The sequence below is a fragment of the Delphinapterus leucas genome, chromosome 5, assembly GCF_059928025.1.
Source record: "Delphinapterus leucas isolate spDelLeu-1000000601 "Yukka" chromosome 5, BTC_Dleu_Yukka2, whole genome shotgun sequence".
NCBI classification, from domain to species: Eukaryota; Metazoa; Chordata; class Mammalia; order Artiodactyla; family Monodontidae; genus Delphinapterus; species Delphinapterus leucas.
This window is the reverse complement of record NC_143133.1, coordinates 71,002,316-71,018,941: the sequence shown is the minus strand read 5'-3', so window position 1 is coordinate 71,018,941 and position 16,626 is coordinate 71,002,316. Positions and strand designations below refer to the sequence as shown.

The window sequence follows — 16,626 nt, the reverse complement described above, 5'->3', positions numbered from 1 at the left end:
GCAAGGTCGGAGGTGGAAAAGGGCTTCGTGAGTTTGAGCCAGGAAAGATTCCCAACATGGCCCAAGCTTAGTAAGCGAGGGGAAAAAGAGGACCACCATGAGGCCCGTGAGGGATTGGGGCAGGGTGCTTTGTATATTGGTTGTTTACGCTATCAAACCACTGACTTTACCACAAGGTAACAAACTTAAGAGAGTCAGATAAGTTGGTGTGAGTTTTAAGTTCAGAAAGATAACATAACACATATATAAGCATGTAAACAAGATGTTCCTGAGGGGAAAGAAATGGTTATTTTTTAGTTTGTTTAACCAAAGCTCTGTAAGGTGTTTATTGAAGATGATGACTTCCTAACCACATACCTTTTATGGAATTTTCAGGAGGTTATATCATTCAAAATTATATACTAAGTGTGTGTCAGAAAGTTGAATGGAGATGTGATGGAATAAGTGAGATCTTGGCTTGCAATCAATAAAACTGTATTAAACTAACGGACACATTACAGTACGTTATTGTTTATCTGAGTTAAATATCACTCCATTTTCTAAAATCAGTTCTGGAGAAAGTTTTTAAAAATGAAGGAAATGGAGCAGCTTGGGGTTTTTTGTTTTTGTTTTTCTGGAAAGAAATGGAACATAACATTTAAAAATTATTTTTATTACTTTTACAGGTGGTACCATAGAAATATCACCAGAAATCAGACAGAACGTCTTTTGAGACAAGAGGTAATTCAATTTATTTGTGAATAAATTTGTGAATATTTTCAAAATTTCTGAGAGAGGCACATTATAAAGACTTTACCCAACTAAAAAGTTGTATTACTCACTGGTTTTGTTTTTTTAGTTTTAAGATATTGTTACAACTTCATCTCTACTATACATTTTTTAAGTCGTAAACTAGATATCTTTGTATCAAATCATGTTTTTCACCATAATTTCAGAAATGTCTTTCTCCTGAAATGATTCCAACTCTAACACACTAAAACTCCTTCACTCACTCTGAAGTGCATTCTGCCAGAAGGGTCTCTGTTTGGATTGCCTGTGTACCTTTGCATCAATGACAATCCAATATATAGTCTGCCCTCCTGAGCTTAGCTTAGACTCATGAAAAACACAGATACAGAAAAATACACGGGGCTGCACTTTCGTTCTTGGGAACAAAAGGAAGAGTGGAATAGCCAAAATATTCAAACTCAGATCAAAACTGCTCATCTAGGTCAAAACAAAACAAAACTGTGTATAGTTTAAATTTCCAACTGACGGTAAATATCAACTGTGCGTAAATGTACAGTCAGAACTAGAAAGTAAGTGAGAAGTATATGTGTCATTATGACCTGGTGTCGGATGTTGAGGAAATCTAGAAATATGAGCGAGAATCAGGTCTGTATCTCAAAACTCAGTGCCAGTAATGGCTTAGGACACAGGGATGGTCCAGTTAGTAGCTGGGGGACAGGCTGAGCACGAGGGACACAGACCAGCCTCAGGTGGTCGTGGGGACAGAGGCTGGAGGTCTGGCCTGGCCTCACTGGCCGCGAGGAAATGGAGCATGGCAGCAAATGCAATATCTGCCTGGCATGGTGACATTATACATTAGTGGGTGCAGAATGGACAAAGAAGGTGTGATGACAGGCAGGCAGAAGTGGAGAAGGGAAGTCGAAAAGTAGGTCCACAGTAAGCAAGCTGGTCACAGGTAATATGGCCTGAATCTCTGGGCTGGGCAGGTCCTACGTGAGGTTCTACATCTGAGAGGAAACCAGAACGGGGCAAGTGTCTGACCTCCCTACAAAGGCTAGAATGGGGAATTTGGTAGCAAACCTTCCCATACCCACAACCCAGATATCGTAAATATCAATAGTAACATTGGGTCATAACATTCTTTAACAAAATAAGACATTACAGATACAGTTAAAGCCCACCCCCTCCCTCATCTTTCTGGTCCTCACTCACTCGGCAGAGGCAACCACAGTAGAAGGGTGTGTTCCCATTTTGTCCATGTGTTTAATTTTTTTTTTTTTTTTTTGCGGTACGCGGGCCTCTCACTGTTGTGTCCTCTCCCGTTGCGGAGCACAGGCTCCGGACGCGCAGGCTCAGCGGCCATGGCTCACGGGCCCAGCCGCTCTGCGGCATGTGGGATCTTCCCGGACCGGGGCACGAACCCATGTCCCCTGCATCGGCAGGCGGACTCTCAACCACTGCGCCACCAGGGAAGCCCTAAATGTTTTAAAGATGTGCTTTTCACATTTAGATCTTTAATCTGTCTGAAGAGTGTGTATGATATTTTAAATATATACATATTTTTCCTCTATATCTTAAAATATTTTTGTAATTTACATATTTTCTAATTTTTATTTTTTAAAATATGCCTGGTTTACATCCTATTTGGTTATGAGGCATTTAAAATATATTGCTTGTTTGGGTTTCCTAATATTTTATTTAGTATTTGTCCTATCAAGTTCAAAGTTAGCCTGGCTTCTAATTTTCTGTCCTCTTTGTCTGGTTTTAGCATAAAAGTTATACTAGCATCATAAAATGAGTTGGCATGTGGGGTTTTTATCTCTTTTTCCAATCTCTGGAATTGTTATATTAGATGGAAGTTATTTGTTTCTTGAAGGTTAGATATATCTTTTGTAAAATAGTCTGGCAAGCTGCATTTTCAAACAGATAGATATTTGTTTACAATTTAATTTCCTTTTCTGTTTGCGTTTTTTTTTTTTTTTTTTTTTTTTTTTTGCGGTACACGGGTCTCTCACCGCTGTGGCCTCTCCCGTTGCGGAGCACAGGCTCCGGACGCACAGGCCCAGCGGCCATGGCCCACGGGCCCAGCCACTCTGCGGCACATGGGATCCTCCCGGACCGGGGCACGAACCCGCATCCCCTGCATCGGCAGGCGGACCCTCAACCACTGCGCCACCAGGGAAGCCCCTGTTTGCGTTTTTTGGGGGGATTTAATTTATATTTACCTAAGGAATTGCCTATTTTATATTTATTTTCAAATTTATTGCATAAATTATTTATGGAAGTATCTTATAATTTTATTAATTTCATATTTCAATAGTCAATAAATTTTTATACTTCAAAAATCAAAAGGAAGGACTTTGAATTTTCTTTCATCCTTGTCTCCAGCCCATCAATTTCCCTCCAAACTACTATTATTAGTTTGTTTTGTGTCCTTTCACAGATATTTACTACATATGCAAGCAAGTACAATATATCAATATTTTCTTGTGTTATTTTTATGCAAATGGTAACATAATTATTATACTTTTCTGTACATTACTTTTTTTCACTTAATAATATATTTTAGGAATCTTTCCACATCAGTATGTAAAGTGTCCTCATTCATTTTACACCTGCATAGTAGTTCTTAGCATGAATGTGTCACAATTTATTTTTTTTAATTAATTATTTTGTTTTTGGCTGCGTTGGGTCTTCGTTGCGGTGCGCGGGCTTCTCATTGCAGTGGCTTCTCTTGTTGCGGAGCACGGGCTCTAGGTGTGCGGGCTTCAACAGTTGTGGCTCGCGAGCTCTAGAGCCTACGCTCAGCAGTCGTGGCACTCAGGCTTAGTTACTCCGCGGCATGTGCGATCTTCCCAGACCAGGGCTCGAACCCGTGTCCCCTGCATTGGCAGGTGGATTCTTAACCACTGCGCCACCAGGGAAGTCCCTGTCACAATTTATTTAACCGATCCTTCATCATAGAAATTTAAGTAGTATATACTTCTTTACTATTAAAACAGTCCTGCCATAGGTAACCAACACATTTGTCTTCTTTCCATTTATGTGAGAATATTTGTAGGATAAATCACCAAAGGTGGAAATTCTGCGTCAAAGAGAATGCACATTTCCAATTTTGTTAGATATCACAATGCCCTCTATAAGAGTTGTATCAATTTATATATCTGTCTTACATTTAGACATGTAAGAGAGTGCTTATTTTCCCACAACATCTTCAGCAAGCGTTTTAATTAAACATTTGGAACTTTGCTCTCTGACATCTCAGTGTGATTTAATTTGCTTTTCTCTTATTCTGGGAATGTTAAGCAGTTTTTTCTATATTAAAGTCTATATATTTGTATTTCCTTTTCTGTAGCTGTCCATATCCTTTGCAAAATTTTCTGTGGGTTTTTTTGATGCTTCCCTCACAATTTGTAGGACCTAGGTAGCTATATTGAGGAAATTAACTCCTTGTGATATGTGGCAATATTTTCTCCTATTTTTGCTTTGTGTTTTTTTTCTTGCCATGAATAGTATTTGAATTTTTAAGACAAATTTTTGTAAGACTTCAGGGTTTGTGTCAGGTTAGAATTGCCTTGTCCACTCCAAGGTTATAAAAAAATTCCCATGTTTCTTGACTACTTTAGTGACTTTATTTTTTATGTATACATGTTTGATCCATTTATAATTTTTCCTGTTATCATGAGGTTTGGATCCAAGTTAATTTTTTTCTTTACCAAGTGTCCTTCTTGTCTGTATTGATTTGAGATGCCACTTTCATCATAAACACAAAAAACTATGTCTGGACTTACTACATGGTTTCATTGATCAGCCTGTCTATTCATGTTCTGCCACTATAATGTTTTAAACACTGAAGCTTTCTCTGGTGTGGCTAGCCTCCTTTCTTCTTTTTTAGAAACATTCTGGAGACACATATTTTGTCCATATGAACTTCAGAATTACTTTGCCTCATTTAAAAAACTTTCCTGTTGGTTGCATTAAATTTACAGATTAATTTAGAGAAAATTGTTCATGCATTACAGATCAGTGGGGTTTAGGGACCAATTTGTTCCAGGACCCATATATTAATTACTCATATAGAAAAAATTAAAATTAGATCCCTACATCAAGCAAAAACAGATCTTAGATGGAGTTAAGACCTAATAAGAAAAAGCAAATACTTTTGTATTTTTCAGGAGCATTTTAAGGTTTTCTTCATTTAGCCCTTGCACATGGATTTTTAAGTTTATTTTAAGGTATTTTATCTTTTTGTTGCTATTATAAATGGGCTTATCTTGTTATTTTTACTTTTGAAAGCTCTTGATTTCTGTGAATTAGTTTGTAACTGATGACTTAGATGAATTCAAAAAAATTTTGTAGTATTTTTTCAGGCAATTCTCTTGGGTTTCAGGTATGTAATCTTATCAGCAACAAACAGTGATTATTTCAACCCTCTTTTACAATTTTAAATCAGTGTTGCTAATTTCTGCCTCATTTAATTGCACTGGCTAGTATCTCAGAACAGAATTAAATACCAGGGCTGACAGTGGGTATTTCTTTTTTCCTGGTTTTAGTTAGAATGATTTCTACATAAAACATGATGCTGGACTTGGGACTAAAGTAAATAAGGGCTATTGTGTTAAAGAAGTACACATATATTACCATTTTATAAAAAATAAGAAAATCCTGATAATATAAGTTGAAATTGTCAAATGCTTCTTCAACATCTATGGAGTTGTTGATGAGATTTTTCTCCTCAGATCTATTAAATGATGAATCATATTAATAAAATCCCTAATATTAAATTACTTGTGCATTCTTGTATGTAATCCCTCTTGGTCATGGTGTATTATTCTTTTATTGTGCTACTGGATTCAGTTTGTTAACATTTAGTTAGGATTTTTTTTTTTTTTTTTTTTTTGCGGTACGTGGGCCTCTCACTGTTGTGGCCTCTCCCATTGCGGAGCACAGGCTCCGGATGCACAGGCCCAGCGGCCATGGCTCACGGGCCCAGCCGCTCCGTGGCATGTGGGATCCTCCCAGACCGGGGCACGAACCTGCGTCCCCTGCATCGGCAGGTGGATTCTCAACCACTGCGCCACCAGGGTAGCCCCTAGTTAGGATTTTTGCATTGATATAAGTGAAGACTGGTTAGTTGTTTTCCCTTTTGTACACAATCTTTGCTGTGTTGTTGGTATGGATGTTAAACCACTTTGTATAGTTTAGAAGTTTTTCTTCTTTCATATGCTCTGGAATTATTTAATTGATCTATCATTTCTTTAAGATTTAGTAACATCACAATGTGTAACTATGGTGCTTTTTAATGTTGTAGCTCTTAAAACCTTATCCGTGTTTCAATTCAATTGGTCCAGTAAGATTTCTAGCTTTTCTGGAATCAATTTTGATAAATTTTATGTTTTGCTAGCTAATTACCCATTTTATTCAAGTTTTCAAATGTATTTTATAGAGTCAAGAAGATTCTTTAATTTTTTTCTGGATGCTTGTGACTTTTTTAATAGATTCACCCCATTATTTATTGATTAGGTTAAGTAGTAGTTTATCTATTTTATTGTTTTTCCCTAGGCAACCAGACTTTGAATTTAATTACTTGCTGTATTATATTTTTGTTTTTATAATTTATTATTTTCTGCTTTTGTCTTTATTTTTTTATAATAATGCAATTGATAAGGAAATTTAGTTATTTCTGAGATAAACATTTTAAAGTAATAACTAGAATTATGACTTATATCGTTATGTCAGAACATATAAGATTTTTAGAAATTTCATGTAATGTCTGAAACATTTATATTAACATATTTCCATACAAATAACCCAAAGAAAGATTAGTTGTTTTTTTTTTTTTTTGTACTGCAGGTTCTTATCAGTCATCAGTTTTATACACAGCAGTGTATACATGTCAATCCCAATCGCCCAATTCAGCACACCACCACTCCCACCCCACTGTGGTTTTCCCCTCTTGGTGTCCATACGTTTGTTCTCTACATCTGTGTCTCAACTTCTTCCCTGCAAACTGGTACATCTGTACCATTTTTCTAGGTTCCACATACATGCGTTAATATATGATATTTGTTTTTCTCTTTCTGACTTACTTCATTCTATATGACAGTCTCTAGATCTTTTCTTCTACTTTACTTGGGTTTATTTTATAATTCTTAACCTAACTTCTTGAGTTGGATCTGTTTATTTTGTATTCCTTTCATTTATTGATATAAATAATGAGACTGTGAATTTATTTCTGAGTATTGCCTGACCGATATAACAGAGGTCCTGATATGTAGTGTTTCCTTATTAATTTCTAGATTTTTTCATTTTAATTTGAATTTCCTTTCTTAATTGAAATATGGTTGACACACAATATTGTATTAGTTTCAGGTGTACTGCATAGTGATTTGATATTTGCATACATTATGAAATGATCACTGTTAAGTCACCATCTGTCCCTTTACAAAGTTATTACAATATTATTGACTGTATTTCTTATGTTGTATATTACATCCCTGTGGCTTATTTATTTTATAACTGGAGGTTTGTAATGCAGTCCCCTTCACCTATTTCATGCCCCCTCCCAACCCCCTCCCATCTGGCAACCACCCATTTGTTCTCTGTATCTATGAGTCTGTTTTTCTTTTGTTGGCTTGTTTGCTTTGCTTTTTAGATTCCACATATAGGTGACATCATATGGTATTTGTCCTTCTCTGTCTGGCTTATTTCACTTAGCATAACACCCTCTAGGTCCACCCATGTCACAAATCGCAAGATCTCATTCTTTTTTTATGGCTAAGTAATATTCCATTGTATATATATGTACCACATCTTCTTTATCCATTCGTCTGTTGATGGACACTTAGGTTGCTTCCATATCTTGGCTATTGCAAATAGTGCTGCTATGAACATTGGTGTGCATATATCCTTTCAAACTAGTGCTTTCGTTTTCTTTAGGTAAATATCCAGAAGCAGAATTGCTGAATCATATGGTAGTTCTATTTTAAATTTTTTGAGGAATCTACATACTATTTTCCATAGTGGTTGCACCAATTTATAAGTCCACCAATAGTACACAAGTGTTCTCTTTTCTCCACATCCTTGCCAACACTTGTTATTTGTTGTCTTTTTGATGACAGCCATTCTGACAGGTGTGAGGTGATATCTCATTGTGGTTTTGATTTGCATTTTCCTGATGATTAGTGATGTTGAGCATCTTTTCATGGGTCTGTTGTATATCTTCTTTGGAAAAATGTCTATTCAGGTCCTCTGCCCATTTTTAAATAGAATTGTTTGTTTTTTGATGTTGAGTTGTATGAGTTCTTTGTGTATTTTAGACACTAACCCCTCTTCAGATATATCTTTTGTAAACATCTACTCCCATTCAGTAGGCTGCCTTTTCATTTTGTTGATAGTTTCCTTCACTGTGCAGAAGCTTTGTAGTTTAATATAGTCCTATTTGTTTATTTTTGCTTTTGTTCCCCTTGCCTGAGGAGACAAATCCAAAAAAATGTTGTTAAGACCGATGTCAGAGAGCATACTGCCTGTGTTTTCTTCTAGGACTTTTATGGTTTCAGGTCTTACATTTAAGTCTTTAATCCATTTTGAGTTTATTGTGGTATATGGTGTGAGAAAGTAACCCAGTTTGATTCTTTTGCATGTAGCTGTCCAGTTTTCCCATTGCAATTTATTGAAAAGGCTGTCTTTTTCCCATTGTATATTCTTGTCTTTTTTTGTCACAGATTATTTGACCATATAAGCGTGGGTTTATTTCTGGGCTCTCTATTCATTTCTATTGGTTCAAAAATTTGACCACAAAATGAGGCTTGTTTCTTGGTAAGCATCTGGAAAGAGAAGGAGAAGATGTATTATGTTCATCTTGAGGCGTCATATCATGCTGTTTGGATTGTGCAGTTCTCAAGCAACCCACCAGCACTTGATAAGTGGAAGCTTTCACGGGTCTGCCAAGATTCTGAGATATTTTCCTCTTCATGAGTGTAAGCACACTTAATAAGGGGAAAACTTTTTTTACGGTATCAAACTAAACCAAACCGTCAACTTTAAGCTTATTTGAAAGCAATTTTCAGCTTTAGTGGAGTTTCCCAAAGAATGTCCATGGGGATCCAATTGATAATGTACCATCAAACTTATTATAATATTCTTCCCTCCTGCCATTTCTCCTTCTGCCTCTCCTGTACCCCTAGAGCAAGCAGAATGGCTGTCCTCGCTCTTCTCTCCAGACTCTCCCAAGTCTATTCTCTTTCCATCCATATCATGAGCTCTGGTCTCTCTTTCCATTCCTCATCTTCCCAGATGTATTCCTCTCTGCCTCCTTCACCCCCACTTACCATGTTGTTTCTTTTCCTCTAAAGAACAATCCTGTCAGTCTGTCTCAGAGTTCTTCTTATTCATCAGCTATTTTTATCTATTATCTTGATCAGTAGAACAAAAATAACTAAATGGTGGGGCACAAGGCTGTCAAATGCAGAATTCTTAGAAAAATCAGGAGCAAAGTTTTAAAATACTCATGCATTGCAAATTCTTGTCCCAATTATATTTTATTTTATAGTTATGACATTTAAGTCTATAAAGGGTTTAAGAGATAACATTGTGTGTACTTGTAAAAACAGTATCATCCTTTTATAGTAAGTCAGTATAGCTTTGGTTTTCATTATTGAGATGTTTGTCTTTCTTCCTAATAAGGAATAAACTTGTACAATGAATGAATTGTTTTGCAGTCTAAAGAAGGTGCATTTATTGTCAGAGATTCAAGACATTTGGGATGCTACACCATTTCTGTGTTTATAAGAGCTGGGAGGTAAGCAGTTGTGATTTTGATCTCTCTAGAAATAGCAATCCCTGGGACAGTCATTGTTATGGAGACACCATCACATAGAGAATGTAAGTGAGAACCTAACATAGAAAATTGCTGGCCTGGAACTTGGGACAACTAATTGGTTCAAATTTTATCCCCTAACGAGCTCTGCATGTGACATTGGATAAGTTACTTAAACTCTCTCATCTCCTTTTCTCAAGTATCAAGTAAGGAGATTTGATTAGTTGTAGAAGACATTGCTGGTGCGATTCTCTCCTCGCCTTGGTTTACCCCTGGGTTACCCTGCAGAGAGCTCTCTTGTACTCAGAAAGCTTCCTGTTTCTTTCCGCCTGAGGATGTTCTCTGGCTGCGGGTTCTTGTGGTCCCCAGGGGTGGACTGGAGGTACCTGAGAGTTAGCTTCCTAGGTGACCCTCCATCCATGAGGAGTGGAGGATAAGCCCTTCAGCTCCTTTGCACTTTAGTGGGAAGACTCTGAGGTATGTTCCACAGACTCTCATCTCTTTCTAGAGGGATTAAGCCCCAGCTGCCCATAGCAAACCTGCTCATCAATACACCCGATACTGGTTTTCCTCCCTCCTTTGTCTCACATCTCTCACAGTGCATTTATTCATTCACTGAACTGATACTTGATTCAATAAATGCTCATAAGTGTCCATTACGAGCTGTACATTTTTGGACACTAGACTTGTCACCTAGACAACTTTCGCTGAAGTTATGTTTGAATCTAAGACCCCAGTACCATAGCTGAGGAATTTTCCTGGGCTGGGGAGGCACCTGTTGAATTTAATCCTATCTGCTCTTCAGTGTGTAGTGTTACTAGGATATGAGTTTTAGAGGTGGAGTCCTGTTGCTTAATGATTGACTTGGCTCCAACGTGGTCTTTTGCTTGTTTATGAACTCACATTTTACTGATTGTAGAAGTATGGAGGCTACCATCAAACATTATCAGATTAAAAGGAAGGACTCAGGACAGTGGTACGTGGCTGAAAGACACCTCTTTCAATCAATCCCCGAGTTGATCTGGTATCACCAGCACAACGCAGCTGGTAAGTCAGAAACTTCAGGCTGGGAGAGTCGGGGAGCCAGGCCCCAGAGAGGCAATGTATCTCTGGTCAGACACTTAACAGGACCAAATATCCCTGTAGAAATGTTTAAGAGTCGAAATACAACCTGTCTTCTGTGCAATTCTCCTCCTCATTGATGCGTTTTTGTTTTTTCTAGTCAGGTTGCAAGAGGTAGGTTGATTTTTTTTTACATTTCTGCCAGGTTGGAAAAATGATAGATGACAAGGAAGCAAAAGGCCATTTAGTCATTATGCATCTGTTCTTGAAATTTACATGGAGCTAAATGTAATAAAATTTCAAATGTCCTAAAGGCTCATTCTTCTTTCTCTTTACCCCTCTAAATTTGCTCTTAACTTTAGAAAGTTGCAATAGAAAATTACCCTTAAATGTCTCATTGTCTGTTCCTTCTTGTATGGAAAACAGAAAGTGTTTTACACAGGACACAGCCTTACACAGTTACAATTTGACTTGAATATACCAGAGGCATATTTAACCCCCTTTCCCAGCTGTAATTTGCAATAATGGCTATTTTTGCAAACCTATCATCTATGGAAAGATGTAGAATTCCAGAAAGTTCCAACACGATTACAACCACAGCTCTGGTCTTCAGCCCTCGTCCAACCTGTACTGGACTACTCTGAGCCTATGGGGGGGAATCTCCTTACCTCAGTGTTATAGAATTTGGAACCCACTGTAACTTCCATATTCTTTCGACTTCTTGACATGCAGTACTTTTTTTAGATTTTTCTCATGAAAAGTTGTGATGCCCAAACAAATCCCTTTTGGAAAGCGGCCACTTTTCCATTACACTGTTTCTAAATATCAGGAATAAATCCAAGGAAGTTTTTATTCTCTTATGGAGTGAGTCCACCTGGGTATTCCTGATCGTCACTGGGCGTTTGGTTAGAGAGGAAGTGGCAACATGTCTGAGCGGGGCCAGTGAGGACATATTTGTGGCTAGAGATAGAAACCCTTAGAATCAGTTTTCTTCTTCACACTCTTCTTTCCCCTTCCTTCAAAGAAAAAATTTAAGAAACAGAGTGGTGGTGGTGGTGACGTTAAAAAAAATACCGAGACAGATCAGGATGTGCTGACCTGAAAAGATGTTAGTGATAAGTTGCTTAGTAAAGAGAAAAAGGTGCAAAACAGTATATTTATAGTCTTACTTTTGAAAAGTAAATATATAGAAATACGTGCATACATAGAAAAATCCTGTTACAGTTTAGGTAATAATTTTTAAACTAATAAGATTATAACAGACTACAAGCTGTTAATGTTTACCTCTGGGGAATGAGACTGGGGGTAAGGGAAACTTATTTTCTGCTTTGTAGATTGTGCTAGGGTTTTAAAAAATTACAATGTATATAAATTATTCTTATAATGTAAGAAATACCACACAGATAACTTTTAAAATTAAAGCTAGATCAAACGATAAAAAAAAGAAAAACAGGGGTTGAGAACTTCTAACTATGGCGGCTGTTTATTAGGGAGAAAAGAAAGTAGAAAAGAGATAAGACAGAGAGAAAGAAGGATGATAAGAGGAAAGGCATGGGACTCAGAAATAGTTGATATTTACTGAAGACTTACTTTGGACCAGACCCTATTTTATGTATATTTATTTATTTAATCTTCAGAGAAATCCAATGAGGTAGATGCTGTTGATGTCTCTATCTTACAGAAGAGGAAACTGAGGCATGAGTTGTGCTCAAGGCACACCGTTAATAAGTATTTGCACTGACATTTGAATTCACAGAAATCTTTGAAACCATTGGAGCCGTAGAACCTACTGGCTCCAGAGTCTGTGTTTAATGACTGTCATCTCCTCCAGAAAGAGGCAACTTAGATCATTGGAGGATCCAGATGAGGCTGTGAATTGAAACCCATGACTATCCCGTCTACTTTTTGACTTCTGATCAGTTTAGCTCATGACAATCCATCTCTTTACCAGAAGTAAGGACAATGCAAAGAGAGTGACAGACTTTTTTTTTTTCTATCAGAGAGACAAACCATCACTAAACCACTGGTAGTAATTCACAGAATAAAAATATTTGGCAAACAAAAACTTTGAAGTTAGAGGAAGGTGTTAGGGTCTTAAGGAAATTCCTATTATGTTCTTTATTTTGATCATGTGTTATAGAGTCCCAACTTCATGAGGGCTCTAACCCCAACTAGGTCTTCAGAGTCACTGGTAAGCATCCTTTCCTGTTTTCTGTTCAAACTTTTACCATTCTCCTCAAGACCCCCTTTCTAGTATTATCCACTGCCCATGAGTAAATTGCCTAACCATCTACTTCATTAAGAAAATTGAAGTCTAAGGGGTACAAACTATTATGTATAAAATAAGTTACAAGGATATATTGTACAACACAGAGAATACAGCCAATATTTTATAATAACTATGAATGGAGTACAATCTTTAAAAATTGCGAAACACTACACTGCACCTGTAACTTACATAATATTGTACATCAACTATACTTCAATTGCATGATTCTCCTGCCTGGTAGACACAGATACCTGCAATCCCACATGCCCTGAACTTCAATGAGGAAATGGAGCTCTTCATCTTATGCTACTACTTTCCTTCCAGATTTACTCTTCCTGGTGTATCATCATCAGATAATCGTATCATCATCTTGCCAATTACAGGGGCTGGAAACATGGAAGTCAGAATAGATACATCCATTCTCCTTGCACTTCTGATTAATTATCAAGTGCAATGAATTTCATATCCTGTATATGTCTCATGTAGGTCCCTGCCTCTCCCTCCCTGTGTACTAGTACTGCCCTAATCATTGTTCACTTAGATAATTACAGTGGCCTCTTCACTGGTCTTGTTGCCTTCAAGGTTGACTTCCCCTCATCCATCCTCTATACTGATGCCAGAAGGATGTATCAAAATGTAAATCTGACTACACCACTCCCTTATTTAGGATCTTTCAATGGCTCCCTCCCACCTGCAGGAAGATGTAATGCTCCTTTGCAAAGCATACAAGGCCTTGACCACAACCAGAATATAACCTACCTCTCATGTATAATTTCTTGCCCCTTCTACCTCTCACTCTTTGCTCAAATAGCTCTTCCTGCATCATACCTCTAAGTATCAATATCATCTCATGCTACTACCTCGGCCTACAATGTGGACTCCTTTTGTCAGATCCATCTCAGGTATCATCTACTGACAGAAGACTTCTTTGAATCCAACAATGTGCGAGGTGCTCTTCCTCTGTGTCCCAGAGCACCTTGCGTATCTTCATCACAGAACTTACTCCTGTTACATTGAAATTGCCTCTCTCTGCCTGTCTTCCCTCACTGAGATGGAGCCCCTGTGTGCAGAGTCCTCATTTTCCTCATCTTTGGTCCTCTGGAATCTTTGGGATCTACTTAGAGAAGTGTCTTGCACACAATGGGCACTTAATAATGCTGCTTTCTGTTCTTACATTGGCCAAGTTTGTTCCTGTCTTCCAGCCTTTGCACATGCTGTTCCATCTGCCTGGAATGCTGTTCCTTCTGATCCTTGTAAGATGGCTACTCATCCATCAATGTCAGCATAGCTGTCGTCTTGTCAGAAAGGCCTTCTGTGGGCACTCATTCTAAAGAAGCTCTATTTCATCTACTCTACTTCATCTGCTTCATCTACTCATGATCTGCTTCTTGTTGTGTGTGCATGTACTTCTTTATTTTCTCTGTTCCCACTGGAATGTAAGCTTCATGAGAGTAGGGACCATCGCTGTCTTACTCACTGCTGTCTCCCACCATCTAGATAATGCTTGGCACAAAGCAGTCTTTCAAGAAATGTTAGTTGAAGAAATAAATAATAAATGTTTGTTGAACAAAAACTGAAATTGACCCTATGGAATACTACATGTGGACCCAATCAAAAGAAGTCTCATTACTCTACCATGCTATTAAAAAAAAATAATAAACTACTCTCAAGAGGAGGATGGGGAAATGGGTACACTTAGACACTGTTGGTGGTTGAATGAATTAGTACAAACTTTCTAGACACTCTTTGATCAGGACGTCACATTTTAAGGAATTTATGCCTGAGGCAATAATTTGAGAGGTGCATACAGATATATGTTCAAAAATATACAGCATATTTTACAATAGTGAAATCTTGGAAATAATATTAAGGTCTATTTATAGTCATTGACACATGTCAATTACATTTTGAGAGTAAAAATCTTGGAGCAAAACATTTACATTTCTGTGAAACATATCAGATGTTTCAAACATGCATAAGGAAATTTTTGTGAAGATGTTCACCAAAGTGATAACAGTGTATCTCTAGATACTAAGATTTTGTAAGGGACCTTTATTTCATCTTTGTATTTTCTTGGATTCTTTAGTTTCTGTTCAATGAGCATATATTATTTTGTGAAAAGTGTTTTTCTAATGGGAAAAATAAGCAAACAGACTAACTGTAGAATGCTTTTTTGCCTGATCTATTTAAGGAATAGCACTATATTCTAGTACATTTGGCTTTTTCTTTTGTACTAGTAACTAGGACTGAAATGCTGACTTTTTTTCTCCCCAGGGCTCATGTCCCGTCTCCGCCACCCAGTTGGGCTGATGGGCAGTTGTTTGCCGGCCACAGCTGGTTTTAGCTATGGTAAAGTATGCACATGTGCTCAAGTAAAAATCAAATCCAGTGAAGAACCTACCCCAAGTTCCCTCTATGTTCTTTAAATTCTCAGCTCTTTTGAGGTAGAGTCTGTCTAGCTACATTTCTCCTCAAAGTTTAAATCTCCCTTCTGAGATGTTTAAATATATGCAGCTCCTAAGGGCATTTAAACTTTGGGGGAAAATGTTTCACTTTTACTTCAAATTTCATTATACATTATTTGGAACCCTTTTGATAAATTCCAGTTATTTTTATTTGAACGTTTGGGTTGTTGCTCTCTGGTTATGTGGGTGGCTGGGAAATGACTTCTCCCCAAGAGAACCTGCTAAAATGAGTTGCTAAAAGTGTCCTTGTCACCTTTTTCGAATAGAACTTGGACCAAGTTTGATTTGAACTATTTTCTAGTGAATGTGATAGTTGCACATCTGTGAGAAAAAATAAGGGCCAAAGAATCCTGCTTTCTAATTTGGTGATACTTTATTTCCTTAAATTTATCTCATTAGGGGGACTCAGAATATACTGAAAAAAAAAAGATAACACAATTATTGTGTAGCAGATAAGCAGGACTCAGGGTCGCTGTGAATTGGGATGGAAAGGTGATTTCAGGGTGTTATGGGTGCCTAGATTATTCCTCTGCCCCGTAAATACTATATGTTTAAAAAATTCTATCATTAGCCATTTATCTAAGTTAAACATGGTCGTTTTTTTTTGTTTGTTTGTTTTGCGGTACGCGGGCCTCTCACTGTTGTGGTCCCTCCCGCTGCGGAGCACAGGCTCCGGACGCGCAGGCTCAGCGGCCATGGCTCACGGGCCCAGCCGCTCCGCGGCATGTGGGATCTTCCCGGACCGGGGCACGAACCCATGCCCCCTGTATCGGCAGGCGGACTCTCAACCACTGCGCCACCAGGGAAGCCCAAACATGGTCGTTTTTAATTAAAAAATAAACTTTTCAATTTTTCAATATCCAGAAGAGTGCACAGTTCGTAAGTCTAGAGCCTGAGTAATGTTGTCTGGTTTTGACTACCTTATATAAATGAAATTGGACACCGGGCATCCATGTCTGGCTTCTTTCTTCCATCCTTCCACATGTGAATTCACCCACCATGCTGGGTGTGGTTGGTCCACCTGCATTGCGGTGAACTGCTACGTTGCATGACTACACCGCAGTGGATTTGCCCATCCTTCTTCAGATAGCCTTTTGGGTTCTAACCAATTTTTGGCTTTTCTAAATAATATTATTATGAACATTCTTGTATGCCTTTTGATAACGTTTAACACACACGTATGCCCCGACAATGATGGATATATACTTAAAAGTAGAATTGCTGGGTCGTAGAGTATGAACATACTCAGATTTAGTCAGTTTTCTAAAGAATTTATACCAGAT

General features: G+C 37.8%; 1 protein-coding gene across 3 annotated transcripts in view; it reads left to right on the top strand.

The window, feature by feature from the left end:
- TXK (TXK tyrosine kinase) overlaps positions 1–16,626 on the top strand; it is a 93,706-nt gene that overhangs the window by 24,697 nt on the left and 52,383 nt on the right. For all 3 annotated transcript variants that reach the window (XM_089911895.1, XM_022564809.2, XM_089911896.1), the window contains exons 6-9: positions 666–720; positions 9,450–9,529; positions 10,467–10,594; positions 15,153–15,227. In XM_089911895.1, the coding sequence (XP_089768021.1) occupies positions 666–720; positions 9,450–9,529; positions 10,467–10,594; positions 15,153–15,227 (338 nt within the window). The remainder of the gene's footprint in view (positions 1–665; positions 721–9,449; positions 9,530–10,466; positions 10,595–15,152; positions 15,228–16,626) is intronic.